Here is a 27,369-nt window from a genome sequence, read left to right as displayed (position 1 = left end):
AATAATGGATAATACAAAATGTATTTTGGGAAACACCAAATACAGGAATCAATCACAAGCTTAGATCGGGATCAGTTAGTGTGTTTACTATACGTTTAACTTGTTTTCAATTTAGTTAATAGGAAAGATTTAAAAAGGAAAACATTGCATTCAGTGTTAGATCATAATTTTCCATAATTAAAAGGACTTCCGCATTCTATAGCTATATAAGTTTTTATAATTGCATAATAATTATAATGGGTGATAATGAGATAATCTCTTTCGTTTTGGCTGGCTGGTGTCGTTTTGAATCTGGAATTTGATTTCCAGCGAATAGCATCACAACTCCTGTCAACAATGACATGAAATAAAATTACGTTGCGATTTTATTTTCGATTTCGTAATCAAATTGCCGTGCTTATTTAGGCTTTCTCTTCTTAATTCACGCATCTTAATTCACGCATTGATAAGAAGAAAAAATTGTGGCTTTCACTCATCGCCTCATACCGCCGAGTCTGAAAGTCCTATCAATCAGGTATATAATCACAGCAGCAGCATCACTTTTGGACTTTGGCGCCAGCATCAGATACCAAAAAAAAAAAAAGTGCTCCACTTTTCATCAATTATAGAATTCACTTTTACCGCTTTTACTATTTTTATCCGCATCATTCGACTTGAACTTTTTATCGGGCGTTTTCTCTTATAACTGAAATCAAATGGAGAAATCAACATCGTCCGCTGCTGCTGGCTAGAAATTGCTTTCGCCTATTGCCGCATACAGCATACCGTTTCTCCACGCAGCTGGAGGCTGACGGATGATGATGGAACTTGAATCACTCGCCCTAGTTTTCCCTTAATTCTTTGGATGTGCCTCGTATTATACGATGATCTTTAGTCATCATGGCACCGCCGTCAGCTATTATGGCTACATACACATCTCGGAGATGCTTTTTAGGAGAGGTGCTGCGCTTCCAGAAGCTATTATGTATGGACAGACTAGCGGATAAATAAGAAAAGAACCTGTTTCAATACACAATCTGCAGCGGCCGGACGCGGTATATAAGCGGGCTGGCAGCTCATCCGTTAGTCACATTCAAAGTTACACAACATCATCTCCCAGTGCATACTCTTATTTTCACCATGGGTTATCCTAATGTGAGTAAAAACAGTTTTATACCGGTTATTAAACAAATCATGGGAATAATTCTGTTCATTAATTTTTTTTAATTGAAATTTGATTGAATTTTGGTTTCATATTATAATGCAGCAGATGAGCAACTGTATTGCGTTGTCAGTTTTGGTTTTGGTATTGCTTCAAATGAGCGTCGCCATCAGCGCTGGATCCATCCGCACCCGCATCACGGCCGAAATCGGCGCTGGTAGAGGAGTGATGCCGAAGCTCAGCCGGAACTTCCAGCGGATCTCCCGGAACACGGTGGCGGCCCAGAAACCGGAATCGCAGCCGGAGAGTCGGGCGGAGCATCAGCAATCGGATGTCGCGGTGGTGACTATCACGGCCTCGACCATGTCGACCAATGAGGAAATGCCCGAAATGAAACCCGCGGAGATGGTCGTCATCGACGCCGAGTCACCAGCAGCAGCATCGACCACCGTTTCTTCTTCCGGCAATGGGATGACCGCCGAAATGACGACCGATGCGGCCCTGATGCCCATGTGGGATTCCACCAAGATCGAAACTCCGAAAATGACGAAGGCGGACGACTCGTCGGCATCCGACGAAGATGAGCCGGCCCGTCAACCGGAACTGATCCCTTCGTTCGTCGACCGCAAGAAGGAAGCCGAGCGTTTGCGCAAAGTCGTTTCCGCCTTCCATTTGAACCGCGTTCTGGGCACGACGGCGCCCACTCCCGTCGGCCTCTTCGGCGGGTTCCCCATCACGGCCGCACCGTCGACCAGGCAGAGGGCCCTGGGATTCCCGCTGCTCATCACCAACACCCTCGACAATTTCCACCATCAACTCGACTGGTCCCGATTCGGTTCCTTCTCGGCCGAGCTGGAATAATACAGCCTAATTGCACAACACATCAATCGAAATTGAAATTTCTTTTGATTTGATGTTGTTCGTTCAATAATGTGATTCGACTTTGATGGCACTAATATCATAATTTCTTCGTTTTCCCTTTAATTTTCCCTTTTGTGTTTTTTTTTTCGATATTAGACGAGTTATTATTTAGGTACTCCACATCCCCCTCCCCCTCGATAGTCGATAAACAGGTGGCATTAATTTGCGTTGCGAGGGTGTGGTCTTCCGTTCCTAGATGGACTCGGCGAACTGGTTCGTTCGTTTCGTTTTGATTTTCGGTTCAGATCTCTCCAAGGGCGTTGGTAATATAGACTTTTTTGCGTATGGAAACAACAACTACGCAATCGCCAATTCGATGTAATACTTGTAACCCAAATGAATCTATGTTACCGTAAATGGGAGAAAAAAAAACTCCTCTTCGCCATGAAATCCCGAATTTATCACGAATTTTGTTGTTTGTTTTTTCTCTGTTTTTTCGTATTTCTTCCTATTATTTTTGTTTCATTTTTAAGAACGAGGACTTGCTGGTGAGCCTGACGTGAAATGAGAAAGAGAAATGTAATCAATATAAATCTGTAAAGAAAATAATAATAAAACGGGATCAACTGCTTAAATGTATAAATTCAATTTAATCGATTCTTTTTCTGGTGAATCGCATTTTAACTGGTTGCGCTTGGCGTCGAAAGTTGCGAGACTATGTATTTTAGAAATGAGTTGCCATCAACATCACAGACTTCTTTTTTTTATAAAAACAAAAATAAACAAACGAGAGATGGAAGGGAAAAAAAAAGAAACGATCATCTAACGTCAACATCAATTGTGCGAAATGTTTCTCTTTTTCTTCTATATATTTCTTTTTGTGGCCTTTTATTTTGGAGCTGCTGCTGAGCGTCGGTTTTATTTTTCCAAGGCGATTGCTGTTGTTGACTTTTATACGTCGCGCCCGTTATTATTCGCTCGCCAGCAGCAGCAGCAGCAGCATCAGCGACTTCATTTCCGTTTGACGATGGTAGATGGCATCCGGTCGATCGCGGGAAATGTTTTGATGGTCTCTCTTTCTATGCTGCTGACGGCGTGAATGTTTGTATATGTAATATACTCGAAACGTTCAGTGGGCTGGGGGGATGGCTTTAGTGTGTAGATATTTTCCTGTTGTTGTTGTTGCCGTTTCGTCTTATTTTTTTTTTCCTTTCCCGGAACGATCGAACCCATACAACTGGATGATTGCGTCGGTTTGCTGATGTATTATTATAAGAGAGCTCAACAGTTTATCGACGTCATCATCAACATGATGATGAGGAGATCGGGTGATGCGGGAGAGAGGAACACCAGCACCACCCGCATGTGCACGTCGTGAATCATCAAAGAGAAAAGAGGGAGTGGGCAGGCCCGGCTCTCAGCAGCAGCGTGCAGCATATAATAAAAGTTAACGGCCCGAAATGAATGAGAGTGCCGACGGGAGCAGCACAACACACAGGCAGTATAATAATAAGAAAGGAGGGAGGATAAATAGAGAGTGGTGGGGGTGGTTTGAAAAATATAAAAACCAAAAAGAGCAAAGCACAGGAGCAGCTCCTATAAAGATATCGTGAAATATTCAAAATGGCGAACGCCGAACGCTTGGCGTCGATGAAGAGGAAAAACAACCCAAATAATCTCTCTCTCTATACTATATTAAAGCTACTGCTGCCGTGGAGATGAGAGAAGGTTTTTCTTTTGTTTGACGCCAAATCTAATACTGGCGATGCACTCGGAGATCCCAGGAGCAGCACAGCATCTGATGCTCCTGCTGATGGCCCGCTCCGTGCTGGGGTTCATCGATGCACAGCTCGTCATGCGTGGGCGTTCGATGGTGGTGTGTGTGTACATCCACAGACGGGCAGCAACTGATGTGCTGAATCTTCTTATATATGCCTGATTTCGCTGATTGACAAACTGAGCCGATTATATCAATAAATGAATAGGCTTTTAAGCATACACACACTTGGTGTTTCCTTGTATGCTGTGTATAGTATAGCCTATATAGGGCTAAGCTTTTGCTCACACATATACACATCATGTGTGTGTACAGGCATCGCCACGGAAACGGGCTCCTTATTTATTTCCGTTTCTATATAACAAGGAGCTTCGTGTTTTTTGCGAATAAAAAATAAGAGAGAAAAGGGTTTTCAATCGCTCCAATTTCCGCGTTTTTCTTACTGTATATACGTACGTCAGTTCAAAGGAGAGTTGCCACTATAAATAGCCCTGCGCGCACATACAAATGCGAGTCGTTTTCGACCCTGCCACGACCATCAGGAGGAGCCCAGCATGCAAGATCCGCGACATGTCCACAAAACATTTCGCCTGGACTTTTGTGCTGTGTGAGTATATCCTATATATCCTACATGCTGGTCTCTCTTTCGTTTGATGCGGTTTGATGATTATTCACAATGCGCGGTCACGTCGGTGAGCTGTGCAAATCTTTTATTCTTTGTGCCGAGCCTTTGTGTAGATCTATACCACTTATAAAGTGGCCATTGCAAATTGACGATATAGCCTACATTCCAAACCAACAGCCGCGCACGTTAATTTATGTTTCAGACCTATACACATCATTTTCAAGACGAAAAAGAGATCCAGGGACACGTTGCGGCTTATTGCTGCTTCCGTGCTCTGCGGTTCTCACTGAAACTGCTGGAGAAGATGCTGGGCTGCTCTGATTTAATGGCGGAATAAAATGAAATGCATCAGAGAACGGAACAAAAAGGAAGGACCAGTTACATATAATATTAGCAGAGCCGAGCCCAGCAGCACAAACGACCAACAATCAAAATGAAAAGCAGCTCGAGACGCAGGTTAATGAGATGGCGTCATCCGTTCTATACGACCGGAATAAAAACACAAACAAAAAAGGGTCCATACTCTTTATATTCCGCACTGCAAGTGATGTATGGGGCCTATATGTGCTATTGTTTTAGAAATAATTCTAACCGAAAACCTCTTAAAAAGCTAAACAAGCAGCAAACATAGCACGACGAGGACTATATATATATATAATATTATACGGGCCGTTGCGTTGAGTTGTATAGGCCTAAATCTATAAAGCGGAATGCATCCGCATTTATTATAGCGATGGTGATATTGTGATGATTTCAGTACAAGGCTACTAGCTATTATTATAATATAGCTCATGTCATTCTTCGAATTGCGGCTTCTCAGTATTCAGGAGCCCATTCTCTGTTGAGTAGGTCGTTATACAAGAGCAAAGGGCAGCAGTCTCAATTGGATTTATGCTGTGTCTAACGTTATAACAAAGTTCTTATCCAAACCCAACACAACTTATAATAGGCCTACATAACCGAGCATATAAGAGCGGCTAGCTTCAATACAGAGAGAGATCTACTTGACTGCGTTATATCTATCTATCTAGCATAGGTACACTCATCATAGATAGGCCCTATATAGATTTATAGTTCGTTGTTTCCCATGACTCCTGGGCCGCCACTCTGGATTATCCAAGCGGATGTTGGCCGAAAGCTGCTGCAAGAGAGACGGAAAATAAATATTATACACTATACTAGACATCTATAGGCTGCATATAGATGTATATAGACGAGAGAGCCCGAGTTCTATACTGTGTGATGTATATATATGATTGGTCTGGACAGCAGCAGCAGCCGAAGTAGCACACAATGATGTCTATAAGTTGAAGGAGAGCCTCTGCTGTTGTGTATATATATATGCTATACACACGTATATGTGTGTGTGTGTATATTCGCCCTTTAACAACAACAACTGCTGCTTGGAGAGCCATAGAGAGAAGAGCTAGAGCGGGAGACTTATATATATGCCCGTTAAGATTATTGATTTCCGCTCGGAAGAGTCGCAGAGCAGCACACAGCACATACATATACAGTGCCTGACCATCCACAGCAGCGCGCCGAGACGACATCACAACACACACACACAGCAAGGGCGTGAGAGCAGCACAGCAGCATATCTCGTGTCACAAAACATCTATCTAGGAGACAGCCAGCAAGGAGAGGGGGGGGGGGGCGCTTGTACTCTCTCTATGTATTATGTGATGCTTTTCTCTCACATCGGCAAATGAACAAGAAAGAGATTGGGGGCGCTATCGAGCGCACAGCACAAACCGCGATCGACACCGGCACAAGCATAATACAGCGCAGCATCAGCAGTGTCTTTTATACATATACAACCAACACAAGAGAAAGTTCAAAGGTTATATAATAAGCGGTGACGCTATATGTGCTGTGTAAGAAAGACTATAAAGCGTGGAATCTGGAGATGAGCTTGTTGCGGCCAATCCGCACGAGATATTATGTACAGTATATAATATAGACTCAAAGAGCGTCGCCCGTCTTCTATAATTTATATATATGCATGCCAATCGTTTCAAAGAGCACTCTGAATGGTTAATGAGATGACGCGCGGGAGGTCCTTAAGTGCGGTGAAGAGATCCGGGCGTCTGATGCTGCTGCTGGTGGTTTTGGGGGGGATTTTTGTAGCATCCGAAAACCCCCGGAAATCAGCTAACCAGCAACCGGCAGAAATTATATCAGCAACACAGCATCACAGCTAAAGAAAGATGAAGAGTATCAAAGAGCGAATTTTGCACACATATATTCGCGTACAATATTCACATAGTGATGAGAGAGAGAGATAAGAGGCTGTGTGTCTCTTGTCTCGTTTCCTAAAATATTATATCGATTCAAACGCGCCGGGCGAGGAATGCTATATGTGCTGCCGCTTCTTCCCCTGCTGAATATAATATCAAATATATATGTTTTATCCATATATATGTAGCACATCCTATATCTATAGACTCCTTTTGCTTGATGCCTTTATATATATATATATTACATATATCTACCTCTCTCTCGGTTGCTGTTGTCTAAACCACGAGCGCCGGCCTCCGGCAGCTCGGAGACGCCGGTGGAGCGCCGACGTCGCGGGGAGGAGCACCATGGCAAAAACAAAAAACCCTTTTTTCTTTTTTTTTTTACTTTTTGCTTTGGCTGATGTGTGGCCTTTATCAAAACGCGACGCGCGCGGACATGCGCACAGAAAAACCTCCAGGGTTCGTCTCTCAGCACCAGCACCAACAGATCTACTTGTGCACGAGAGAGACAAGTCTCCCTCACGCTCAAACTCCGCGGTCCCGGCCGCCCGCGCGTTGTTCCCGGTGCTGCGCCGCGATCCCCATTCTGCTGCTCCGGCTGTGAACTCCTTTCATAGACGCCCTGCCCTTCACGCAGGAGAGACCCGCTCCGTTTTTCGGCTCTCTTCGTGATTCTCTCTGCTGTGTCTGTCTGTCTGTGTGTACGTGTGTGTGACTGGCCCCAATCAAAAAAGAAGAAACACATAAACGCTTAAATTTTGAAATCCCGTGTCACCTTTTGATATTCTTCGTTAAATCAATTAAGAAATTCGTCGCGACATTTGATTCGTGCACAGCTAAAGAAAAGAGTCTGACAATCCTGCTGCACACACACTTGAGAAAAACAAAAAGTGTTGGAGTTTGTTTGCTGGTTTGTTTGGGGAGGGTTTCGAGTGCTGTTGGCGACCCATCGCAGCAGCACACAGAGTGTACATCCAATGTTTGCGGACTTATATAGTACGTACGCGGCTGCCTTTTTTCGTGTCGCTTTTTCCTTCCTTCCATCCATCGCTCCGATAGTTCAATTTAAACTGCTGCTGGGCGTCCGTTTAAGTGCACACAAACGCCCGTAAAGTGAGCCACCCAAAAGAAAGAAGAGGAGGGGAGGGAGAACAACTCACGCCCGAGTGTTGTTTGAGTTTCGTGGCCGCGTGAAAATAATAAAATCCCGAAGGAGCGCCAACAGCACACGCGCCACCGGATACTACGACAAACCGAAAAATTCCCTGCAACTCCCATCCAAGCCAAAAAAGAAAGAAAGGAAAATCTCTCCGACGACGATGGACGTGTAAAACATCCCCAAAGACAAAACGGGTCATGGATGGGGTCGAACGACCGCTGCTGACGTTTTGGTCGAGAGCGGCCGAAAGAATCGCAGCAGCAATAATAATAACCCGGCGTCATTTAGTCATACCGCCACAGCAGCAACTGCTGTAACCATTTCTGTGCGGCGGACCCGCTGCTCCCGTTTGTCCATAACCGGATTCGCTCCCCCCACCTCCCCTTCGAACGTTTAATCATGTTCTGAACGGAAATAACATAGCAGCAGCAGTATAGCGCGTATACGGCGCCATCCCGTTTCTCTCCGGTTGCAAAACATTTCGATTATTATCAATTTGTTTTCCTTTTTTTTCGATTTCCGGGCGGGAAAGATCTCTGCTCGTCGGCGTACCTCACCGGGTCAACTCGCACTGTAGGCCCTACACCTCACCGCGGCTTTTTCTTTCTTTCTTTTCTTTGGCGGCGGTTGGGGTCGCCGTGCGGTGATGAGTTCTACTAGACGTCAAACTACGTAAATATCGAACAAACAATCTCTCTCCCCCCTCCCTCCCAACCACCTCCATCCAACCCCCGTCACTTTCGCGTGACTGCGTGCAAAAAAAGAAAAAAACAAAAACAAAAGTACTATACGAGACTGTATATCCTGAACTGCCGTGCGTGTTGCAGTGTCAGTGTGTTTGTGTGTGTGTGTCTCTAGCTCTCTGCTGTGTGTGTGCTGTGTGCTGTGTATACTTCTAGTGTGTGTACGTGTTTTCGACGTTGAAATAGACGACACAGCACAAGAGGAGGAAAAAATCCTCCTACCCACCCGCGGTTGGCATCACAGGCAAGTACCTTTTCTATATTATATACTTGTATATATATCGACCTTCGGTTAGATATTCGTTCACCCGCTGTTACGATATATACTATGTCTAGGTGTGTGTATAGTAAAGATATATATATCCTTGTAAAAACAGAAGAACGGGAGCGTTCGTGTCAAAGGAGCACAACCAGCTAGACAGCAGCTCCCAGGCTCTTGTGCTCTTGTTATTCTGTGATGTGCTGCTGTGTTCTGATGTTATAATATAGATTCGTCCGCGCGCGCGTCTGTGTGTGCTGCTGCTGTGCTGGATGGTTTAGCTGCTGCTGCACAGATCAATGCGACAATGGTGCTGGAGCTTTTGACTTTTAGAAGCTCCGGCCTGATGTGCGGGACCGATCCGTCACTTTCACGAAAACGAGCAAGGACTCATGGCCTCATACGACCCAATATATATATAGGAGATGTATCTCCATCGAGAGAAGAAGAAGAAGAAGAAAGTTAGACGGGGAATAAAAAGAATAAGGCAACCGACGGCAGCAGCAGTATATAGGCTTTCCCCCCTCTAGCTCGCGCCTCTTCTCTCGTCTCTAAGACTTTTTTGAGAGACGAGAAAATCCATTTGGCTGTATCAATGGATCCCATGCTGCTGCATTTTGGGACGGCGGCGGTGGCAAACTGTGCTGCTGGATGCTGGATGCTGCTGCCGGATAGAATCTATATAAGACGCAGGGGCCCAGCAATACAGTAATATTATATAAGAAAAGAGCGAGAGAAACGGGCCAACGCGATTTTTGGCACAAGAGATTCTCTCCTATATATTGAAAAGCCCCTCAGCAAACAGTCGGCACGTCATTTATTGATAAAATGCACACCACGCCAACGCCGCCGTCCCGGTGCTGCTGGCCTGTGTGCTGTGAGGAACGCACGCGAGCACAATCACATCGCACAATATACCGACGAAGCCGCGCTATATACGGTGAGACAAGCGGGAATAAACCTAAACTATATTACACACACGCAAGGAATAATAATAATAAATAAAGAAATAATCAAAAAGGGAAAAAAAAATCGGCTTAAAAAGCCTCAGCATATAATAAGCACCCGGCGCTCACACCGACCGCGACCAAACAACAACAACATCCCGAGCGGTCACATTTCATTTCAACTTTTTCCTCATCTCTTTGCTGCTTCTGCTGCTGCTGTGTGCTCTCCTTTCAACTTTTTTTTTAAAGGGGGGTATTACTCTCGCGTAGCACAAATAAATCACGAAAGATTACATCAAAAAGAAGAAGCGCCACTTTTGGCGGCCATTTTGAGGGACGTCAAAGAGCTAAGAAAAACGTAAGAAATCGGTCTATTCTATAGAACCAATCAGGGTGATTGTGGAAACAACTATACATAACCAACAGGAGCATATTTAGTTCTATTCGCGGTTGTTATGTAGAACTTCAGCAATAAAATATGTCTGGAAAATGTTTTTGACGGAGGAGGTGACAGAATTATATTGCAAGACAATTATCTGGAATAGTATTAGTACACCACCGTCGACCACCGTACACCACGTTTTCATTTTATATGGTGATGTGGGTACAGGCCGGAAAAGATTTCAGCCATTAGAGTTGATCGGCCCAGTTGGAGTGACGCCTAGAAACTGATTTGCACACCTGCAGGTATTAGTGAAATATTAGTTTAATTTTTGATTTTCAGTTATTTGATTGATCCATTAAAAAGTTTTTTAAGATAATAATAAATGAACTGGATATATGAGAAGTTTGAGTGTCTCTGCTTGTCGCCCAATCACACTTCAAAACAGAAATGCGCGAACTGCAGCGTAATTTCTTTTGACGTAATTACTAATACATTTTAGACAAATGGAATGCTTATGACAACGCATTTTAACTTTCTTTTCTATCGTAGGATGAATATCGGTCGATGGTAAACAGCCTAAAAGATAACTCGGTCGAAACGAGTGTTACTTGCAGGGCGTTTTCCTGACCTTTATTCTAGCTATGCTTAAATTAACTGGTGAAATCTCCCAGAATATAAATTGCACCACGTCTCAAAGTGCGTTGATATCAGATCATGACCGGAAACTGTGAAAAGTCGTATCCTACTACATTGACCATGAATATATTTAGAAGGTCCGCCATCTCCTAATAGTCTTTTATCTTGCTCATTGATTGGAAATGACATCATTGTTTATTCAAGGACAACATTTGTATTTCGGTCTCTCCAATTGACCAATCTCTCTCAGATGAATTGTTTTCTATTGACGAAAATCTCGTGTGCGTCGTCTCGCCCGAGGGCTGGCGGGTAACGCGAAACTGAAAAAGGTGTGTGTAATACGTCTACACTGTACCTGTATTGACGTTGCCATGACGCAATGGCGATTGATAAGGAGGGTATGTCTTGAATACCGAGCGCAGCGCCAACTACTTAAATTTCGGGACACAAAGGGCCCGGTGCAATTGACAGACTGCTACGTAGTCCTCCAGTGTTTTCTATCAAACATTTAAAGCGAATCCCGTTTCTTTTATTTTTTTCCCGTCCGTTTTAGCAAACAGTCAAAGAGTTCCCTAACGGATGAGTATAAAGAGAGTCAGTCTACCACACCTTGGAAAAAAAATGGTGGGGAATACTATAAACAGCCGACAGAATTATTAAAGACAATTTGGTATATAACAACAAGTTATTTATATGTTGATGTAGGCCGAAAAAGATTTGATTACGTGAATCGGAGGAGATAAGCGTGTTGTTATTGTATATAACAGCACGCGTCTTTTCTTGTTTGATTTTCGGGGTTGCTGCTGTTGAAAGAGAAATTGACTTTGCGGCTCGGCGAGCATCATCAGAGGTGTCGAAATCGGGAGAACCTAAGAAGCCGTGACGGCACAGCACACACGGCACGGACGCCAGCAGCCACGCCCTTTCGCTCACTTTGAAACGTCTTTTCTCTTTCTCTCTCTCGGCGTCCGCGCGCGCGTTCGCCCGGCTTCTTAAATAAGAAAAAAATGGGCAGCCAAAGTGACAGCAGCGGCTGCTGATGCTGATGTGATGGCCAATCCATCAGCAGCCGCGTTGCTGCGGTGTTGCCTCTCTCTCTCTCTCATCGGCGGGATTTAAAATTAAAAAAAAAAGCCGCGGCTAATGTTTATATTGTTTGTAACTTGTTTACACATTAACGTCGAAAAAAAGAAAAGAAAAAAGCCAAAAGAAATTGAATATTCCAGGTGTGTAAATGAAAAGGAATAAGTTCCGCCCGCTCGATCCCGCTGCTGCTGTATTCCGGTGCGGGAGCGTTCATCAGTCAGCGGCCGAGCCAACCGTGAATACTGTTTCAAAAGAATATATATAAGAAAGAAAAATAGTCCAACAACTATATGGAACAAGAAAAATAAAAGACACAAAAGGTTTTCTATACACTCAATCTCGTCGGCTCCTGTGCTGTGCTGTGTGTGTGTGGACTTTTGGCTTTTATTTATCTACCGTGGAGTGTTCTCTCTTTTGCTTCAAAAGAGTAATGGCGACTGTATAAAATGACCGCCAAGTTGGCCGCATTTATACAAGTCAGGGACGCAAACTGTATAACAAATGGCTTGTTTTGTTTCGTTTGCCTACGAGAATGGATGGCCCTTCCTCTTGTTCGAGTCGTTCCGCTTACAGCCCACAGACTAGAATATACACATCTAAATAACGATCTTCATTATGTTAAGTTGGCAAGTCAAAGTGGCGTTGACATTTCCAACTTATTCCGTCGACAACTTTCTTATACACCACACAGCTGATGACTGTGTGTTGAATTGATGTTGAGAATTTGCACACACAACACACACTCGCAGCACTTGTTTGGAAATCTATGACGTAAGAAAAACGATAGTCGATTTTTATTTCCGGCCGTTTTCCTTTCCGATTAGCAACCTTTTCGGTATTTACCATCGATCGAATCAAATATTTGGATCGAGTTTGGATTTTCAATTTTTTTAGTTTTTTGTATTGTGATCGAGTGTCACAGGAGTAGCGGAGAGATAATGAATTGTACACCTCAGGTGATACATGAATTATTATGGTATATTCTTGATTGTCAGTTATTTGTTTCAAACACTATCGACTCATTTGAAAGTTGTAAGATGTAATAAATGAACTGATTTAATGAGGAACTTGGGCGTCGATGTTTTTCGCCTATTTCAAAATCAGTGGCGTAATGAGCGAATTACATCGTGATATCACATTGTGTAATTGTGATTCCACTATTCTTTATTGTAATCTATATAACACATTTAAATTACTCGATTTTCAACAGTTGACGTAGTAAAGGCTCATATGAAAATTCGTACATGTAGATGAGTTGGTGATATTATGGTTTCCCAATTCCAGTGATATCACCTACGTACTACACAGTAGATTCAATGCCGTCATACTATTATGCTCTGTCTAATTATACAATGGAAAACTCCCAGAATATGAACTGTATTGCCTCTAAATGTCCGTTGACGTGGATGCACGATCGGCAATCTTCGTACGATGAAATCCAATTAAATACCCGTGAACATTATCACAATTTTCGTCATCTCCGAATGGCGTTCCATCCTGTTCATTGTTAGGAAATGACATCATTGTTTATTCAAGCAGAACATTTGGGTGATCGGGTCTCTCCATTAACCAAACTCTCTCAGATGAATTGTTTTCGATTGACGAAAATCTCGTGTGTGTGTCGTACCGCCCGAGGGCTGGCGGGGAACGTGAAACTGCAGAAGGTGTCATAAGTAGCGAGTGTGGGAGACTGGGAGAGAAGACCTGCAAATGTTAGTGAATTATGTTATTTAATAATTCTTGATTTATAGCTATTCGTTTCAGCAACTATCAGACCATTTAAAAGTTTAAAATAATATTTAATGAACTGGAATTATGAGAAGTTTAGGCGTCGATGCTCGTCGTCCTTTCTTTAATCAGTCCAGGAATGAGCGAACTGAAGCGCAATTTCTCTTTTCATGACTGCAAGTTCTTTTGTGAAAATAGGAATAGTCATAAACACATACTTGAATTGTTATTATTGATTCGTCCAACAATTAAGGTACAGCGCAATATTTTTTTCTACTCAATATCACTGATGTATTGAGCGAACAGAAAAAATTTTTGCAGAAATAGAGATCGTTGGACTGATTTCCTTATACATAACTGGACATTACACCCAGAAAATAAACTGAGTCGCTTCTTAAAGTCCGTTGACAAGATATTACGACCCGCAACCTTTGAACGATTGCTACCGCTTAATCGGCCGGGAGTTTTTCCACAATATTCGGCTTCTCCAAATGGTGTTCGGTCCTGTTCATAATTAGGAAATGACTTTTCTCTTGATGGAAACCTTTGATCTTGTTTATGACCGTTTTTTCTATCCGCTTAGCCGCTTTTCGGTATTTACCGTCGATCGAGTCAAATATTGGAGTTTGGATTTTCAATTTTGTTTCAACGGTTGAAATACGCAGCAGCCTTTTAGAGTTCATTGCCACCGATTAGCACACGAGTGGCAGAGAAAAACCTGCAGGCGTTAGTGAATTATGATTTTTAATTCAGTTTGGTAATTTTTTTCGATAACCAATTTAAATGTTTTAAGAAAATAATAAATGAACTGGATTAATGAAAAGCTTGGGCGTCGATGCTTGTCGCCTATTCAAAAATTAACGAAGATTTGAGCGAGTCACAGCGTAACTTCGCTTTACGAGTATACTATTTCATTATTGATTATGGAAAGGAATAAAACGACATTAATTTTTCCAATATTTAACACTGGTCGAAAGTATGATTTAATGTTGAACCTCTTTGTTGGGTTTTGGATAATTTTGATTCCAAATCCAGACAATCAGTTAAACTTCAACATATCGATCGTACATTTCGCACAATATCTCACAGAATATAAACGTCAATGCCTCTAAAGCCCGTTGTCTTTGAAGCACGATTAGCAATCTATGAGTGATGCAAATTGATTAATTATTCGTAAATATTTCCTCAAGTTTCACTATCTCCAAAAAGCCTACTATCTTGTTCATTATTTGAATCTGTCATCATTGCTTATCCAAGGAGAACATTTGGTCTCCATTGACCAATCTCTCTCTCTCGGCTGAATTGTTTTCTGTTGACGACGATCTCGTGTGTGTCGTATCGCCCGAGGGCTGGCTCTGTAACGTGAAACTGCAAAAGGTGTGTGTAAGTTACATGTATACGTGAACGTATACTACCTGTATCGACGTTGCCATGGCGCAACGGCGAATGATAAGGAGGGGCAACGGACGTCCAAGTTAATACCGAGCGCAGCATCACTACTTAAATGTTGTAACAAAGGGATCGGTGCAAGTGACAAGCTGCATCCTTGTAGGCACGTAGTCCTCCAGTGCTGTTTTATATCAAACATTTAAAAGCAAATCTTCTTCTTTCTTTCTTTTATTTTTTCCTCGTCCGTTTTTAGCAAAGGCCAGGAGACGCCATCGAGTGTCTTTTTCCCGAAAAGAAATAGAGAAAAAGAAAATAAATAAATCCCGATGTTCACATGGACACTTGTCTCCCCCAACATGGACGCTACATTCTAGGTTACGTTTCCCTCGAGAGCGGTTGTTTCTGTCATCGATGAAAGCTTTTCAAGCTAGGAAACTTAAATAAAAGAATAGTTTATGTATCGGATGACACATTGCTGAGGTCTGCTCAGACGTTATATAGCTGCGATATTATGGAAGACGAAATCCAACAAAACATAATTTTTTTGATTAGATGAAAGTATTCCGTTGTTCCGAATTAAAAATTTCATGACGAAAAAAGCTTCTTTCGAGATTATTCCATTTAAATGGTTTCAATATTTAAAATTTCTCCTAAATCTCGAGAAAATCAATTAAAAAAAAATAATTAATGAACCTAAATCAAAATGACCGATCTGGCAATACGATTCAAATTTCGAGTTGGTGTTCAATCGCCAGTCGCCATTGGCTTTATTTCTACCTGGTGTCGTCTGCTGCATCGAGAACTTTCAGTCGAGCAAAGCAATGGCGTAGTCGCGTGGTCTGTGCCTCTGTGGTCGCGTGAAAAATTGTGCCGTTTTTTCCCTGAACAAGTTGCCACACAATCAAGATAAAAAGATGTGCATTTTCAAACTGGCCATGGCTGAGAGATTTGATGAGAGATTGAACTGATTTCATCAAACGTGGCACGGCAGTCCCCCAACATGTGACCGAAAACTCATGGCGCCCAAAAAATGGAGGATCCATCATTTTTCTCGAGCTAATATGGTAAGTGGCTATTTCTCATTGTTGACCCAACTATTTGCCTGGCCGGCAGCCATCCGTCTCGGTCCAAGTTGTGAGCTGCTCGTTAGTTAGAGCGAATTTCCTACTCTGTGCATGCACGTGAAAACTAAGTTGGTTCAATCAGCATCGACACGACAAACCGTTGGCGGCCACACAGCAGAGAACCTAACAACAAAATTCAAAGTTTCTTTTTTTTTTTCGTAAAACAAATCTAATTGATCTGATGATGTTCACACGTGGGAATGTCGTCGTACCTTTGATTATTGAACCCAAGTTTCGATCGGGTTTTTTCTTTGTTGTTTTTTCTTTCGCCGGAATCAAATCAAAATCTCGAAATGTGCTCAGATCCGGCGTGGGTGGAGCCTAACGTTCGATAGGTTGACTGCGTTGTCCATCACAAACTTGTGTGTGTGTGTATGTTCTCTTTGTTAACAAAGTTTGGCTGTAATTGAACCCGACAACTGCGCTTATAGTCTGTACAACTGTCGACTGTTTGACGGAAAATTAACTTTCGGCCAAAAGTTTTCGGCCATTGCTCTCGTCCTGTTTTTCGTGCATTGAATCATCTCGGCCATTATTTATATCCCGTTTAGATATATGTTTGATCGCCTACACACATTTCCTTGTCTTTTTTCGGCTTGTTTCTACGTCGTCGTCGTCGACGACATCGTCCCTTTTTCGTGATTGGCACGCGACAATCTCGTCCGACTTTTCTCTTGTCTCCCGGCTAGGAGATCTGCTGCTGCCTTCGCTTTGTGTAATAATACATCACGGAAAACGACAATAACTTTTGGCCATTGGCGTTCTCTCCCTCTCTCTCGCATATGAGACTTTGGCTGTGTGTGTGTGTAAAACAAGACCGGAGCGGGCTGACGTGACTAGATTTTCATCCTAGCCCCAATGTCAAGGTAGTAGATCTATGTGCTAGCCTAGTATAGACATCAGTTAGGAGCCCAGGAACTTGGCTAAGGAACATGGAGGAGCCTAAAACATGCATGGCAGGGAGGCAGAGAGTATTGTATACTACTGGGCTTTTGGGCTGGGGCTCATCCATCTTCCATTCTCCCTCCACTTCTATTCTATGTTTCTGGCTCCGGTAATTGGCATCTTCTTGAGGTGCAGAGAGAGAGAGAGAGAGGATAGATATATCTGTCTAGAATTGTACAGTATAAGAAACCGGTCTAGAGTCTTTTGTGTGAGTTTGTCTGTTTCTTTTTTCGCTTGTTTTATTCCGTGCATTGAGAGAATGAGCTCTTATTACGTGTGGAACTGGCATTCCGTGGAATAGGAGCAGCGGCAAAAAGGACTTTTTTTCTCTCCTCCTTTTCCGGTGGGTGGTGGGTGGAGACGGCCCGGAATTACACGGGAAGATTCGCCTCTTTTGTTCTCTCATTTCTGGCGTCGCTCCGCTGGGAGATTTCTAATAAATTGGATGAGATGCTCCTGGCTCCTGAAACTCCTCTTCTCTCTTATCCAAAGACTTTTTTTCTTTTAGACGTGCGTTTTGTTTGTGTACACACACACGTACACACACACGTCGAGTTGGAGGGGTGGGCGCGTATGTCTATAATACACGAGACGACACACACACACTTTGCCGGCTGCTAATAACTCTTTTTCTATAGTTGTGTGTGTAGTATTTTCCCCGGCTGAGCGTCGTCAACGTCGCACATATATCCGGCAATACGAGACACACACACGCACACACACACGGGGCTTTCGGGAGCCAGAAGGAAGGGTGAGGGAAATACGTGAGTCGAGTGTGTGCTGGGGGTGGATGTATCTATAACATTAAGGATTTTTCTTTCTTTCTTTATTTCCTCCCCCCTCCGTGATGATGATGATGATGATGGGATTCTTATTCTTTTGTTTTTCTCTCTCTAATCCTCACAAACTCGGTTTCTTTTTTTGGGCGGGGGGAGTTGGTTTTTTCAATGATTTCGTTGATGTCACGTAATAAAAGAATACTCCCGTTGTGTGTCGATTCTTGGTCGGGATAGCTCCTCCTTGCCCGCCCGGATGAATAAGGACATTTTCCGCTTGGCCAGTAAGAGTCACTTTTCTTTTTAACTCTTTTAAAGTTCTCAAATTCGATCCGATTTATTCGCTCTGGTATTTCTAATTATTTGATTCGGTTTTTTTTTTCAACTCGTGATCTTTTGGGTTGGGCATATGCTCGACCGAGCGAAATCTCGCCCAGCTGTCTTTTCCATCATCCGCTCCTGTTTGTTTCTTGGAATGAGATGAAATAGAAAAACAAAAAATCTGATGGCCGCCATGCGTCTAGAGCCCACCCAGTTCGTGAATAGTTGAAGCGGGAGAGCTAGAGGAGGACCGCGAAGCGCTGCTATTTCTCACACACAAAGTAGTCGGGAGCTATAGGGAGGGCTGCTGGGGCTTTTGCCCGGCTTGGTTGACTGTGCTGGATGTGATGGTTGCGGGGGGGAATCAATTTGGGGGGTAGCCCAAAGAGTAGGAGTAGGAGCGTGATGGAAACCGTGCTAGAGAGGATCGAATGGAATCAAAACAAGATGCGATTAGCGCTCTCTGGCCGCCGCCGCCACCGCCTTTCCCTTATTTATTTTTTCCCTCCCACCGACGCCCGACGACGCTCGGTGAAATGAGACAACATGTCACGAATTTCGGGTGGGACGTAAAGACGCCGCCGCCGCCGCTCGTCTACTACAATATCGTCGTCGTAATCCGGCAGAGCCGCCGGAGCCGCGTTTATTTTGGCCCGGGATCTATTGTCAAAGTGCTGCTGGTTGGCTGGCTGGCCAGACCGCCACTCGTTTTCAATGTCCCCCCCCCTCCTCCTTTGCTTGGCGGATGACAGTGACGGCTGGATGCAATCGATGGTTGATCTTCTTCGTCTCCTTGTGCTGATGGATCCATCCGGCCACACGAGAAAGTATCAAAAGTCCCTTGACGACAGCAGACGACATCAGAGAGAAACGTCTGTCCAGCTCCAGCCATTCCCACCCACCCAATCTATATAGGCCGGGGCGCTTGATTCTTTTCTGGTCTCTTCTTATTATATTATGTCATCCGCCTTTTCCTTCTTACTCTTTTTTTTTTTGGTTGGGGGGGGCGTGACCAAAGACAAATGTTGTCGCAAGCTGGAATTTATGGTGATTTACTTTCGGCAGTGGCGAAACAGAAAATCCACTCGCGGGAAATCTCATTTTTCTTTTCTTTTTTCTATTCCGCCGTTATGGCCGTCTCGCCGATTTTATACGCACGACTTCCCGGGCGAAGGAAGAACAAAAAAGCAACTCCATACATCCGCTGATCACGCTACCGCGCCCCTGAAGAAGTCTATTTTGCCTTTCCTGCTGTTATCAGCACAAGATGGGGGGAAAAGAAATCACAATGTAAACCACGCCCCGTATGTATACATACGAATCTTTTGTCTTTGGGATATTTTTTCTCGCTGATGGGCAAAGCTGCGGGAAAAAAAATAGTGACCGGGCGCCCGCACGCTTACATGAGCAAAGCTGAGCTAGCCGAGTTGAAGTGTGTGTGTGTACTGCAGTGAGGGTTTTTTTTTTTTTTTTTTTGGGTTGTTTTTTGGCGTGTTGGCGTGTATTAGACGTCTAAACATGGAGGAGGGAGGATGTTGAAAAGAGCCCCAAAGAAGGAAGATTGAGATGTGCGCAGTAGTTGCGTAACGGGGCGCGGTCGACGACAATGATCCAATCTGGCCAGGCGCGCTATAGGAGCAAAACTCGTTGCGTTGATCCTTTTTGACCGCGTCAAGAAAGCGGAAACAAATCGAATCAAGACCCACGAAAATTTGACCCCCAAAAAACTAAAAATCCCGCGAGATTCAATTCAGCCAAAATAAATGGGGGCCGCAGAATAATCACAGGCAGCACACGGACACAAAAGAAGAAGCAGAGCTCTCGTGCGTTTATATGTATATAACTTCCTGTTTGTTATTGCTTCGCAATTCCGTGCTGTCCCATAGCATTTCCGGCCGTATTGTTAAGAGAATCTTGCGGCCTATACATGTACGCATTTATGTGAAGGCTATCGAAAAACCTCGATGCGGCTTCTTCACAAGCTGGGCTGCATCACCAACTATTTTCCGAAATTGTACGGTGGGCCTCTTCGAAATAAATGTGTACACATTTGTTTGCCCCCCATCAACATGGGAAGGACTATATCAAATCGTATTTGGATGGGGATTCTTTTTTTTTCCGGCTTGGAATCTGCGCTCGACATTTTGTCCGATTGCTCTCGCTACATTACGTCGTGCCCAGCAGCTCCCCTCGAACGTCTCTCAAAGCCGCATGTCTTCTCTCCGGTTGTCCGGTAATAGATGTTGTTGTTGTCCTCCTCCTCTATACTAGTTTTTAATAACCTTTTGCCAGAAATGGGGGGTTTTTCTTATACAGCCGAATTATATTGTCATTATTTTGTCATGGCGATTTTTCTGACAGCTGTTCCTACTTATTTTTCTTACCAACAACAATTCCAATAGCATCTTTTTTTTTTAATCAAATAAAAATCGATAAGACCCGTGGCCTGTATCTGAAAAAAGAGTTGATATGATTTTGGGCGAGGGTGATTTACTTGCTGCATCCGTGTCTCTCTCTCTCTCTCTCTGTAGTTGCTGTGTAAGAAAGCGTGGCGGCCATATCATCGGTTCCTTCTTCTTTTTTTAAATGCTGGAAATCCCATCTGGAGTGTATATCTCCGTCGAGGATCATAAATAACGACCGGGAGAGAGAGAGAGAGAGACTATATACAACAACAACGAAGAGGGAAAATATAGAAGAATCCTTTTCTCGTACATGAAGAGAGAGATAGGCCGGCCACAACCGGAGCAGCTGCTTTTCTTTTTGTTCCGTCTTGTGTACATCACGAGAGATATGGCTCGAGAGAAAAAAAGATGAAGAAAGATATCTTTAAATAAAAAGGAGGATAGAGAGCCATAGATAGGAAATGCAATGGTGCTGTACAGTATACAGCTTTGGGAGGGGAATGTCCAGCTAGTGGCCATCCATCATCGACACACACACACACACACACTAGGAGCGATGGGGGAAAATAAACTTAACGAGTATACAGAGGCGCTTTCGGTCTGTCCAGCAACAAGTACCATAGACAGACAACTTTTGCTCTTTTTCCACCCAGTCTGGTCAACGAAAAACTCTTCTATCGACTATTGGCGTTTTCCTCTTTTGAATGTGTTTTTCCTATTTAGGATCGCCCCCCTTTGGCTCTAACCCGGTTGGCTCTGTGACACACACACAGACAATCGGATCGATAAAATAGGCTTGCCGGAGCCAGTCGTTTTCTCTATACGTAATACTGGACATGTTTTCTAGTTTGCCATGATCCGCACAAAAGAAAAATAAAGATTGGGGAGGGATGAAGAGTTTGTACGAGTTTCTATGTGTGATATGAGTATATATCTAGAGCCCATACAATATTGAGAGAAGAAACTGGTGTGTGTGTGTCAGCAAGATTCAATGTATTATGTACTAGCAATGGGGGGGTCCCAGCAGCAGGAGCAGCTAAACATCAAATAAACCCCTCTCCGTTTTGTGTGTCCCGACTGCTGCTGCTGCTGCTGCCAGAAATAAAAGAAATGAGAGTCTATATATCTATACTAGGCCTGTTGTGTATTTTATTCGCAATAGATGTACAGTCTTTTTCATTGGTTTCCATCATGGCATATCCGAGTAGCTCTCTTTTCCATTTTTCTGATTTTCTCCCTTTTGTTTTGGTTTCGTTTGTTTATTATTTCCTCCATCTTCTTCTTGTATTTTTTTACGCGGTCTCCTTCACATCCAGCACAGCAAGTTTCATGTTTTCCGGCACGATGAATCCAAACAGACGAGGGGCGCCCGAATGAAGGGATTTTTTTACACATTCTTATTTGATATTTGTCGTTGCGTTTTTCCCTTCTCTCTTTACCCTTTCGAAAAAGGATATAAAAGGCCGTCCCAGTTTTTATAGACCCGCCACCCCCACCCAAACTATGGGCGCCCGTCGTGTGTTATACTGCTGTTCTGTCGGCAGAGCGTCTTTCGTGACGATCCGGCATATTCCCTTCCGCTTCCGCACCACTCGCTCCACAAATAATAATAATAAAAACGAGAGAGCGCTGGATATATATATGGACAAAATGGCCTTCCTCCCATGCATATATGTTGCCTCTTGCTGCTGCTGCTGCTACTACAGTCCCGGCTTGTCTTTTCTCTCTCTCTCACCAGTTGGGTCGGACACGGTCAAAAATCGATGCCGGGCGGTGTATGTAGGAATAGCACCGACTCTCTCTCTCTTTGGCTGAGCAGCGGCGGCTCAAGTACAAAACGAACATTCAAGACGATTCAAGGAGGACTTAAAGCAACTTGCTTTTCTCTCTCACACACTCTCTGTGTCGTCAATAAATGTACAAGGGGGGCCGGCCCAGAGCTGTAGGGTACCGACTGCTGTTATCATTTTGGCGAGATGATTCGACTTTGGTGTGTCGTCCTCTGGCCGTCCGTCTCTTAACGATAACATCCCACACACACACACACTTTCTCTCTCTCTCTCTCATTTGAAGGCAGCGACTTTTGCCATCGCAGTTTCTCTCTCCTCGTTCACCTCGGGTCTATCGATTCCTTATCTGCTGGTCTCTTTTATAGTCCGCGGGAAAAAAAAATTATTACGAATCTTCTACCGCGTCTTTTTTTTCAATTTCTGATTGGATGATTTTTTCTTTTCTATTTTTGTGGCCCGTCTGCTCGTGGAATGAGATCAATATGCCACGTCCAGTCGATCAAGAAAATGTTTGTTGAATCAATACCGTTGATGGGGGGGATCGATCCACCCCGGGAGTCCCGACAAGAGAGAAAAAAAGGACCCGGGCGGGAGGGAAAAAAGAGAGAAGAAGAAAAAAAAACCAACTGATATTTTTATATATATAGGAAGAGAGGGGGGGGGGACGCGAGTTAAGAGCTTCATCAATCTGTGTGCTGCTGCTCTCTGTGCAAATAAAGGAACGCCGTTAGGTTGTCTATACGAGTTCGCCTAGATCCGAGTCGGCTCGGGAGACATGACGAAGGGTGATTATGTTTGAATGACAGGAGCCGTTAAGCAGTTGCTAAGTGGGCGAACGGAGCACCCACCCCAGCAGCGCGACAGCCAGGAGAGGTTCACGCCCGAGTGGGTGGGTCGAGTCCCGCGTTCCTATGCGCTCCTGCAGCAGCAGCAGCAGCAGCTACTCCGCTGCTGTGTGTGTGTAATCAATGAAAAAGCTCGCCATTTTCATGCGACGAGCTTCTTTATTCAACTTGGGCACGCTCTCACATTTTTATTTTGTTTTTTCTCACGCAATGTTGTCGAGTTTCGTTTCTTGTTGTTCTTTCTTCGCGAGCTGGATCGTGCCGGACAGCCGGCCCGAGTAGGTGGAGCTTATAAAAATTTTTTATTGTGTCTGGATTTACCGAGAAATCAAGCCAACTCGTTAACACACTCACACACATAGTTTATAACCGTTTTCTCCTTCTTCTTTTTTTTTGGTTTGAAAGAATCCTGTTGAACTTTCATTCCGGCCGTGTATATACGTAATCAAAAGCCAAAGTTGCTGCTGCTGCTGCTATTGATAGAGTCTTGGGGTAAATAAATTTGAAACGGCAAACACACACGGCTCGCGCGGGCCGAGTGAAAAACACGGGAGAAAAAAAAAAAAAAACGATCTTGGGCGTTCTAAATATAAGCGCCCCCTCTCTCCCGCCACTTAATATAACAAGTGACGGTGCCGTCATCCGTGAGCGCACAGGAGCATCACCGGGTGAGCGGAACTTGCCGGGGATAGCGGAAATAAGAAAATGATAACGAACGGGCGTGCGACGAAAAGGAGAGCCCAGATTTGAAACTTGCCAAGTGGCAAGTGACATTTAAACTTTCAAACGTCCGCGCGCCCGCCCGCCCCATCGTCAACTTTGCTGTTAATAACATCAAGCCCCTCCCACAGACCCCGCACACGTTCGGAGTAGCTGCAGAACACGAGCCCAACTTTTTTCTCCTCAATTTGGTTGCTCTCGAACATTGTTTTTTTTTTTTTTTTTTTTTTGGTTTGACTTGTCACTTGAACTGCTGTAAACGATCAGACAAGCCAACCAACACTTTGGGGAAAAAGTAGAAGAGTTTTTGATTGCGTTTTCTTTAAGTTTTTTGGGAGCTGATGGGCTAATGATGATGAAGGAGAAATCCACGTCATCCGGGGGCATCGAGTCTCCAACTTTCTTTTTTTGGATGGGGGGGTTGGAATCTGATCAATACGAACCGGTTTCTATTGAGCTGGAGATTTTTAATTATTTCGTCTGGAATTAATAGAGTTTTAATCTCTTCAAGTCATGGAGCTCGAAGACCCCACGACGGAAAAGCCGCAATATCATAAATACGAATGTGAAATGTGTGACAGTAAACGGGGAGAATCGATAGGGATTGGCATTGCGCTCGCGCTATGAAATCCCCAACATGCTTTGATCCAGTTCCAATAGAAACTCAAATAATTGATTAATCCGTCGTGTCAAATCGAAAGTTTTTCTTTTTTCCCTTGAAATTTTGAAGAATCGTCCATTTAGGAATGTCTTCATTATTCTTGACAAAAGAGATTCCATTGGACAATCGAATGCGAATGCCGAATTTCAATCGTGAAAAACGTCTGTCATATTCTACCGCGAAACTCTTTTCATTTGAACTTAAACGAATCGACTGATTTGAAATTTGACGAGTGACGAATGACGAATGGAACGTTTTCAAACCTTCCCCAACTCAAATCACCAACGTTAATTTAAACAAAATGTTGTTGTTACACGGGCCCACACGTTTTTATCCTTCGATCCCGAATCGGGTCCCTTTTTTATTTAAATGTTGGTGTTTTTTTTCCCCGCGAGTAATTGTTTTATAAAATCGATCAAGCCAACTAAGGCAGCCTTAAAGGAAAATATCAGGTCCCGGAGATATTTGCTAAGGTCAAGACGATGAAGCAACCGACTAACGATCAAGACTAATGATTCACGCAGGTGGTACGGAGAACAAACGAGGGAACCTACGTCATGCCTAGCGGGGGTCAGTGACTCCTTGTATTCCATTTTTCTTTCTTTTCTTTTTTCACTAATTCAATATGATTAATTCATTTTACTTTGAAAATCAATTTTTCATCTTGTCCGGAGTGATTGCAATCAAGTTTCTGTTTTTTTAAAATAACATTTTCTATAATCGCTTTGAAAATGTTGTTCCTTGTGATTCGAGTAACAGGCGCAGGCATTTGTTCTGGATTTTTGTCTCCAGAAAGTTCGACTTACTTGTTGAACGTGGAGCTCGGCCAGTGTGAGGGAAAAGTATTGATCTCGTTGTGGCACTCTGACGCGCGCCAATGAATTCAAATTCGACTACAACATCAAAGAAGAGCTTTAACGAATTAATTAAGCGATTGCTTACCAACGCCTAATATATATTTAATTGCTTTGCCATCTCAATTAATCGTTTAATATGGGGGAAACGCAATTATTTTATTTGCGCATTGTTGCTGTGCTCGCCATTTTTGCGGTGCCCTATCGATATCAATGCAAACCACGCCAATTTATCAAACAGGGCTGGTTTACAATGAAATCTAACCTTTAATTAGAAAAGAGGTCGACTGGATGGAATGAACATTACGTCGACCAGGGTGAGTACCGGGAGGTACAGGCCGTCGCCTAAGGGTTAGGTAAAAATGGTTCATTTTGCGTCGACGAAAAATCTTTCTTTAGTGGTTTTCAGTTGATAACTTTTGAACCAACTGAAACTGCGCACATTTAAAAAATGAGCCATGGTAATTAAAGTATTACGCGTGAATTCTTGCAAGATTGATGTCGATGGAAATAATGGAAGAAATGGTGAACTCGATTGGCGAATCACATGTTAACACATCCATTCTCACTCATGCGAAACAATATAATATTTCATTTTTCTTTCCAATTTTAATGCTACTTGTTCAGTTGTTCAAAGCGTACGATTACGTTTTCGTGGTGTAATAGAATGAATTGTCAAAGTTCTTCTAGTGAAATTTCGTTGCGAGCAAAATATCACTTCCATCGAGCACTGTACAAGTAACCTTCTAAATCGAAAGAATTATAAATAATCATGTAGACAATGAATGTTTCCAAAGTGTTACGCGTGTCAGTGTGCAGGCCGCCCTTGTTTCTAGCAGGAATTTCCTAAAGAGTTGACACGACCGTAATTAACATCACACTTTCGATTCTACGCGATGCTAATGACAAAGTTCATTCTTGGAAATCGGTCATTTTCCATTGAAAAACGAAATATTAGTGAAAGTAGATAGTTCAGGGAAAATTGGCTGCTAGGAAAACGGTCTATGTTGCTGGTAGCAGTCTGAATACAAGGCAGGCCCGATGCGTTACGTAACATACTTTGAACAAACGCCGTCAAACAAAACAAGAAAAAAAGAAGGAGAAAGAAAGTACAAACAAAGGGAAAACTTGATGAGATTTTCTTAGAAATTGAGTATTTTTCTTTCAATGTCGTAACCAACAAAGAAATTTAAGTGAAGTAACTCGAAATTGGCAGCACGAAATGGCATTAGCAGTCTGTACCCCCTCACATCTCATCATCTTTGACATGTATCCATTCAGTCAGCTCTATTCTATCAATTTCCATTTCGTCTTTTTTTTCCAATCTGAATAACCTGAGAATGGGCGTATTATCAACAGTTCAGCAATCGGCCGCATTAGTAGCACGTATTATGCTCACTGTGAAAATGTCATTGGATCGATTGTGGTCCTTTGATTAACAGAGTAGCGGGGGGTATTGATTTCCTATTGATTCATCCCTATATAATTAGTTTGCCCGTGTGGAACATCTGCTTTTCCAACAGTGAACATTGTTAACCTTCTGCTAGCAAGGCGAGCCTTAAAAAGAAATGTTGGATTTCGATATATCTAGACACTGATTGTGCTCAGTTTACTCGTCCGATTTCACCAATTACTCGGCAGAGTATGCAGTGTTTATAAGGAGTTACAATTTAAGTTTCAAGTATTCGGGAATCGATGGTTGATATGCGCGCGGACTTCGGTGAATTCTAAATGAACATTTTGTCATTGTCAGAATGAGTTCCCCAACCGAAGCGTAATCAACTCAACGAATTCCACCTGTAGGCGATACAATAGGAAATAAAATCAAGAATTAAAACATTCTCTATGTGTAAACTAAGAAGATGTATTCATACGGCTAAAAGTAGCTGCATCAACTCTCGTAATCGATTGATCCGAATTATTTCCTTTCAAATCGACGCTTTTTAAAG

General features: G+C 43.2%; 2 protein-coding genes across 4 annotated transcripts in view; both read left to right on the top strand.

Annotated features, from left to right (window-relative positions):
- The first annotated feature begins 1,011 nt into the window (after window positions 1-1,011).
- On the top strand, window positions 1,012-2,637 carry LOC124343763. 2 transcript variants are annotated; one of them, XM_046797237.1, is made up of 2 exons: window positions 1,012-1,134; window positions 1,247-2,637. In XM_046797237.1, the coding sequence occupies exons 1-2, from the start codon at window positions 1,120-1,122 to the stop codon at window positions 2,000-2,002; spliced, it is 771 nt and encodes a 256-aa protein (XP_046653193.1). In that variant the 5' UTR covers window positions 1,012-1,119; the 3' UTR covers window positions 2,003-2,637. The 2 variants fall into 2 exon arrangements, with proteins under 2 accessions (XP_046653193.1, XP_046653194.1); XM_046797238.1 differs by having other exon boundaries at window positions 1,027-1,134; window positions 1,250-2,637.
- A 13,144-nt stretch (window positions 2,638-15,781) lies between these two features.
- LOC124343629 (potassium voltage-gated channel protein Shaw-like) overlaps window positions 15,782-27,369 on the top strand; it is a 32,394-nt gene continuing 20,806 nt past the window's right edge. For both annotated transcript variants that reach the window (XM_046797031.1, XM_046797030.1), the window contains exon 1: window positions 15,782-16,043. The gene's annotated coding sequence lies outside the window, so the exon portion shown is untranslated. The remainder of the gene's footprint in view (window positions 16,044-27,369) is intronic.

The sequence above is a fragment of the Daphnia pulicaria genome, chromosome 6 (assembly GCF_021234035.1).
Source record: "Daphnia pulicaria isolate SC F1-1A chromosome 6, SC_F0-13Bv2, whole genome shotgun sequence".
NCBI classification, from domain to species: domain Eukaryota; kingdom Metazoa; phylum Arthropoda; class Branchiopoda; order Diplostraca; family Daphniidae; genus Daphnia; species Daphnia pulicaria.
Note: the sequence above shows the minus strand (reverse complement) of the source record. Positions and strands in the feature narration are given on the sequence as shown.